The sequence below is a fragment of the Cryptomeria japonica genome, chromosome 9, assembly GCF_030272615.1.
Source record: "Cryptomeria japonica chromosome 9, Sugi_1.0, whole genome shotgun sequence".
Classification (NCBI taxonomy): domain Eukaryota; kingdom Viridiplantae; phylum Streptophyta; class Pinopsida; order Cupressales; family Cupressaceae; genus Cryptomeria; species Cryptomeria japonica.
The window spans coordinates 450,523,103-450,530,515 of record NC_081413.1 but is presented as its reverse complement, the minus strand read 5'-3'; the positions used below and the strand labels follow the sequence as shown (position 1 = coordinate 450,530,515).

At 31.7% G+C, this 7,413-nt stretch overlaps 1 protein-coding gene across 2 annotated transcripts; it reads left to right on the top strand.

The window, feature by feature from the left end:
* Nucleotides 1-1,453: 1,453 nt before the first annotated feature.
* Nucleotides 1,454-5,659, top strand: LOC131080115 (uncharacterized). Of its 2 annotated transcripts, none has more exons than XM_057956581.2 (2): nucleotides 1,454-2,202; nucleotides 4,305-5,659. In XM_057956581.2, exons 1-2 carry the CDS (start codon nucleotides 1,998-2,000, stop codon nucleotides 5,255-5,257), a joined length of 1,158 nt encoding a protein of 385 aa, XP_057812564.2. In that variant the 5' UTR covers nucleotides 1,454-1,997; the 3' UTR covers nucleotides 5,258-5,659. The 2 variants fall into 2 exon arrangements, with proteins under 2 accessions (XP_057812564.2, XP_057874199.2); XM_058018216.2 differs by having other exon boundaries at nucleotides 4,302-5,659.
* Nucleotides 5,660-7,413: the final 1,754 nt, after the last annotated feature.

Here is a 7,413-nt window from a genome sequence, read left to right as displayed (position 1 = left end):
AATTGATGCTCATGCTTAATTGTTTTATGTATTCTGGTATTGATCTTATGTTTTTCGTTATTAAATTTTTAACTTAAACATGAAAATGGTTCCCAATAAAGTAAAATCAATTAAAATATAGGTTTTTATTAAATAATTTAATTTAAATATCTGGCAATTTAAAAATTTGAGTACAATTATGAATCAATTAGGAAGGATTATTTAGATTGGACCCATACCAACAAAAGTCATAAGGGAGACCTCTTCTCCTCCAACATAATCATCTTAAAAGCCACATTAGAAGTCCAAGCAAGTTGCCACCTAAAAATATAGCCATAGCTGTTACATTGGTTATTCAAACATGGAGCTCCACCTTGAGAATCACATGACATTGACTAATTTAACTAATAATATTAATAAATTATTATATTATTTTATTTATTATAATACTTATTAATGTCGAGATGAATGATGTGAGTGTGTTGGCAAACAAATCTTACATTTATAGCTTAAATTTGACAACCATTTGCACATCAAAATATTAATATTTAATAATAAACATAGCATTTATAAAATATCTTCATCTTTACAATAAATAAATTTGTTCTAGAGCAAAATAATAAAACTTATGAATAAATAAAAATTTCAAATTGATATATCTCAATAATTTTTACATAAATACATTTAAGATATCTATACTAGTTAATGTATAATATATGCTATAAATCAAATCAAAACAAACCTACACATCTTTTAAAAATTTGCATAACTTTACTCAATACTATTTAATAATTAGAATATCTGCGAAAAAAATAAATTAAAAAATTTAGCAATTTAAATTTCAAATAAACCTTGTTCAAATCTAATATATTCATTTATATTTTTCAATAAAATCGATTAAAAAACAATCCACAAACTAAATGGCTATAAATAAAATTAAACCTAAACATCATCTTTGAAATTTGTATAATTGTAATGAATATGTAAATTTGCATAACTTTACTGAATAGTAATTTAATTACAATAACTTAAAAAATTAAAAATTTTAACAATATATATTGAAGTTTAAGATATTCATTTACATTTTCCAATAAAATAAATTAATAATTAATCCTCAAACAAATAAGCTAACAAATATAATATTACAAAATAGAATTTTATTAAATTCTACTATTACATTATTTCAAAGACAAGGACTATGCCGCTACCACTGATTCAGATTTACTACAGTTGTTTCCAAGTTTGAATACAGAAAATGTATTAGTTTTCTTCGAGAATACAGACAAATATTATTTGCGTGTAATTTGCGCTAACAGTACATACGTTTAGGTAGTGACGTAGAATTATGACTGGCGTCTCTAGACAAATTAGAGAATTGCCTAAAGTTGTGGATATTCACGGTAATTGACGGTAATTGTACGGTAACATTCAAAATGGCCAAAGTAAACAGCTCAGTATAGGTGTGTAGCGTTAACCGCGGACAGAATATGCTCTCATAGCAAAGGCTTGAAAGCCGAAGACAGTAGAATAGATGAAAAACTCTTTTCTAGATCTTTAGCACGTAAATGGAAGTCTTCTGAGAATGAACAGAGCGGTCATCAGTCGTTTACTAGTAATCGGAGATCATTGTACGAGTCTTTAGTCAGTCATCAAGCAGAGAAAAAACGCATCTTTTGCGTATTTGGGGGTTTGAGATTGAATCTTGTGCATTATAAACCCTAATGCAGTGACTGTCTATGGACAAGAGCTAAGCTCAGAAAATTTCTGACGATGTTCTGTGCAAATATATCTTCATTAGAAGTTCAAATCGAAGTTAATGAAATGAAGGGCTTTGGACTTCCATTTTATTCCATGCCGGCCGCAGTCGGCTGCTTTTGTGTGATTTGGCAAATTGTCTGAAAACCCTACGTTTAGTGTGGGTGAAAGAGGAGTTCAAAGTGGCGAGCCCGCGAGATGAATCAGATCTGGAGAGGAATCCGGATTGGTTCCATTTTTCAAACCCGCCTTTTCCTTCGTCCATGGTTGATCGTTGTAATAAGGACATGTTGGCCATGATTTCTGTTCTCTCGCGTGTTGTTGCTGGAGATATGGAAGACAAAGTAGATCATACTGTCATTGGACACAAGAGAGAACGGGATGATCATCACACGCCACAAATCCAAAACCCTGTCTACGTCAAGGCTGAAATTTCTGATCCTCATTTTTCTGCTGCATTTCCTCAAGGTGAATAACCTCTTCTTTTTTATTTTGTTTTCAAAACTGTGAATTTTTGCAGCTAAATGTTAGGAGCTGTTTCGCTGATTTTTATTTGTAGATTTAAACCCAATTACATTATAAGGGTATCCAATTCGTTTTGAGTGATTTCTCATTTCTTTCTTATAGAGTCTGTGGTTGACACTCTCAAATTCAGTCGAAATCCAAATAAATACAGAAAGAAAAAATATACAACAATTTTGTTTTGTAGGCTTGAATTGGTTTTTCGATGTTTTAGATCATATATTCTATGACAAATCATCAAGAATGATGCACACAATCAAATCTAAAAACAATTCATAAAAATCTAAAAACAATTCATAAAAATATACAGAAAATCTTTTTTTCGTTCTGGTATAACTTTTTATTTGCAATACTCTATTACATCCAGTAGTTGTTTAGCTGCAAGTTCAATGACCTGCTTAAATTTCGGAGGATATATATATTCAGCACACGAAATGGATTGAATCCAAACGATTTAACAAAATACAATATAGAACCTCTCTAACCCAAAATAATCAGAAAGCTATTTTTTCCTAGAGTACTTGGGGAATCGGAAACTGAGGCATGAACAACAACACTATTGACATGAGTAGGAATAATATCAAGAAAAATACGTTCAATCACTTCAATTTGCTTCACTTGAAGATGTAACATCTTAACGTCTAAGCAGTAGATAGAAGTTGGATTAGGGTAGTCAAAGAATCATAGAATGCGTGCAAAAAGAAAAAGAAAAAGAAAAACGATGACCAAGTTTTTGTTATTGAACAAATGAGAAACCCATCCAACTCTCCCAAGACAATCTTTAGTTCTTCAACTCTTCTAACCCTTATAGACCGAGGGTTTTCCACCCGAAAAGTTCTTCACCTTATCACAGCTGAAAGCTTTAGCAATCCATGTCAGAACAAAACAACTAATAAATCCATGATCAGTCTATTGACGTCGTGAAAGCAGCCATATGCAAGTATGAGACCAAGAAAGAAAACACAAAATTAGTACTTTTAAATCTATAGGAAGTCTAATACCATGGTGCTTTGTTGAAATCTATAAAAGCTTTCTTCTGCTCTAAACGGCTGCGACTACAAACGAAAAAACTGGTAATTAAATTAAACTAGAATCCACTTAATCTATTTCTAAGAATAGCTTTAATAAATATTTTTGATTTAACTATCTGTAATTGTTAACTGTAATTGTTTTCATTATCAATGAATCATCCATCATCAATGAAACAATCAGAGAAAAAAGAATATTTTATTTATAATGGTCGATTTTTCTGATTTAACTATGTGCATTTTTTCATCATCTATAAGAGTATGATCCATAAAACAGTTACAAAAGAGAAGAATCATTTTCTCCTCCCTAACTGCTAATAGATCATGAAATATATTCCCAAACATACATAAATGATCGATTTGATAAATTTCTTGATATAACTGTGTACAGTTTTTTTATCATCTACAGAAGTATGATCCATCATCAACGAACCAGTTGCAAAGAAAAAAATCATGAAATATTTTCTCCTCTCTAACTGCGAATGTATCATGAAATATAATCCGAAAAAAAAACGAAGAGGCTTGAGAGCACACTAACGTGATCCTTTCTTGAAATTCTATAGATAAATAAGCATATATAGAGGAAAGAAACCCTAATGCTCTATGTAGATTCAACCATGAATGAGTAAAAATATCTATCATTAAAGGTATATCTAGTGTTATATGAAGATTCATCCATGAATAAGTAAAAACATCGATCAATGAAGGTATTATTAGTTTTTTAATAAAGATTCAACCATGACTGAGTAAAAAAAAGTCGGTCAATGAAGGTATTGCTATTGTTCTATAAAGATTCAAACCATGAATGAGTAAAAAAGTCAAGCAACGAAATTATAGCTAGTGCTCTATGAAATTTCATCCATGAATGGGTAAGAAAATCGATCATTGCAGGTATTGCTAAAGCACTCTAAACATTCAACCATGAATGAACTCAAAATCGATCAATGAAGGTATTGCTAAATAAAAACTAATTTTTCTAACGATGTGTTTTACTTATCGTTGTTATATGCTATCCAGAAGCCAGTGAAACAAAGCGAAAGCAGCAGATATATCCTGCATACAATGAAGAATTATTGAAGACTAAAGAGGAAGAGCCATTTGTAATTGCCAAAGCAGACCCCGGTGTGCAACAACAGCAAAGAAAGAGGCGTTATAGAGGCGTCAGACAAAGACCGTGGGGCAAGTGGGCGGCCGAAATTCGTGATCCAAAAAAGGCGGCTCGAGTATGGCTCGGCACGTTTCAGACTGCAGAAGACGCAGCAGAAGCTTATGACGAAGCCGCTTTAAGATTCAGAGGCACAAAAGCCAAACTAAATTTCCCAGAAAGAGCCCACCTCGCCGACTGCAGCCGCATTAATCAAGTTAGTGCTAAATCAAATCATCAAGGTACAGGCAGTGCGGGAGTTCCAGCCGCAATCCCAATATCAACAAATTCAGCATTCACACCGCCACAAGAAAAGTCGGCGCTGTTAGAGTGCCGTAATTTACTTGCACACGGCGCCGCTACTTCTGACTTTGCCCAACGCGCTTACTTTCCTCCATGTTTTTATGATTTTCCAGAGCTTCATCAGCATACCCAGCTCGCCCATAATCCTGTGTTTGATCTGCAACAGCAGAATAACTGTCTTCCTAATTACCCAATTCAGTGTTATGCTGCACTTCCAATATCACTTCAGCAACTGTCTCTACCGCCTTTCCAGTATCAGCAAAATCTGATCCGCAGGCAGTTCATAAACAGGCCAATGTTTGGGCCCTCGCCATTTGATTCAGGCGACAGTTTACCAGTTTTCAATAATCTGCAACGCCAGCAAATGCTTCTTCGACCAGATTCCACTATGGTGCAACAACCATTGCATTCTGTTCATTCTCAATCAGTTTTCGATCACGCATGTAGCAGCATTGGCCCTCCTGAATCTCGTTCTGATTCCTGCAATTCCTCAATACTTCATCCTCCACACTGCCCAGATCCTTGACAATACTTGTCAAATCATTATGGCAGGAAATCATCTGAATGATTGGAAAATGAACCAGTCAAAAAAAAAAATCTTTTTTAAGCCTAGCTGCTCTTGGGCATCTACGATGCTCTTTTAGCACAGGTAACATAAACTTGTTTTTATTTCTTTGCAATTCCATGATGCATGCAAATATGTGGCATATCAGAATTTATATCTTCTGAGAGCCGGATGTTGTTTTGCTGTCACTGCACTTTTGTAATTACTCATGTCTTTCATAATATCATGCAGTCAAGGCCAAATAGATTCTTGAAAGTCATTTGGTACCTTATGAAATATTGACTTCTGTAAAAATTTGTTTAAGAATTTGTCTACATACTTATTCCACAATAAATTTGCAGGCCTAGATAAATTCATAGAATCAGCAACCATAGTACTATTCCATGTTTTTTATGCTTATTTTTATTTTGGATTAATATAGATGTTAACGTCGTGTAGTGTGTTACAGTAGATAATGGATTTGAACGTCGTGGGTAGCCATTAAAGCCTGAGAAGTGCATTCTAGTACAGAAGTTTTTTTAAAGAAGCAAATGCAAAGTCTAAATGATATTTTGTTGTTTATTCGATGTGCTGTGATATAGAATGCAAATATTTAAATCAAATATCGGCTGAAACATTTCTGGTCTGGGTTTATGATTCTTTTGATATCCATGATAATCATATGTTTGCATGATCTGAACCATAATGTAATAATATAGAAGTGTTGAAAGTTGTTTGTTATTGGTACTCAACGATAAACCAATATTCCTTTGTTCTACGTATGCCAGAGAGAGAGATGAAATGTTTGAAGACATTAATGATGCACCTGCTTTCCGTTATGTTACTGAAAGTCATTTGGTACCTTATCAAATATTGACTTCTGTAAATTTTGGTTTAAGAATTTGTCCACATAAGTTTACATTCATAGAATCAGCAAGCATAGTACTCTTCCATATATTTTATGCTTAATTAATTCAGGATTAATATAGATGTTAACGTCGTGTAGTGTGTTACAGTAGACAATGGATTTGAACATCGTGGGTAGCCATTAAAAGCCTGATCAGTGCATTCTTATAGTACAGAAGGGGATTTAAAGAAGCAAATTCAAAGCCAATCTGATAAACTTAGATACCTTGTTTATTTCACGTGCTTCACCTGCAGGTATTGATAAGTTTCAAAGTATTGACAAGTTAAAATAAATTTATTTTATCTTTTTATGTTTATGGAAGATTAAAATTGGTTTTCGGGACTATTACAATTCTGTTCAGTTGACTTGTAAGTATTGATATGTTATGCATTGATCTTGCTTAAGATTAAAATTAAATTTTATGACTGAAATAGATATAATATAGAGAATATAAGTAAATTGGAGTGTTCACATTAATAAACATATATCATAAAAGGGAATGATGTAAAAGAGACTTTTTATAAACGTGCTTTTACATTGTAGGTCAAATACATTTGAAAACAAAAGGCACATTTCTAATTTACATAAATTTTTATTTTTTTTATAAATTTAAAATATTTTGATTTATTTTAATTTTGGTAAACTTGATCAAATTTAAAAGTAAAATGGTAGATTTATTGTAACTTAAAATGTGTTCATGTTTAATATATAATTTTGTGTGTACCTTATGTGTTAATCTTTTATTTGTTTTTATCATAGAATAAAATTTTTATAATATATTTTAATTGAACTATTAAACTTTCAGAATTTAAATTAAGTCATCAAAATTTGACAATCTAAATTCAATTATTAAAATTTAGAATCAAAATTTAGAACTAAAGTATGACGTTTTATAAATTAAATTAATATACTATTTTTATTTAGTATAACATAAAATGAATAATATACAAAAGACAATAAAATATAAATTTCAAAAATTTCAAAAATTTATATATCTAACATTTTTAAATAATTAGGTGGAGAGGTGCAACACTACAATGGCACCTAATTTGTGTCATAAAAAAAAATTGTTTGGCATTCCTGATAGTTACTAAAAAAATGGAGTGATGCGATGAGTCCATGGAAGATAAAATTGTTGGAGTTTTGGATGAATGTTACATAAGGAAGAATGAAGTTGCATGATCATTTGGTTTTTAACATCCATTGTGAAACCAATTGATGACAAAGATCT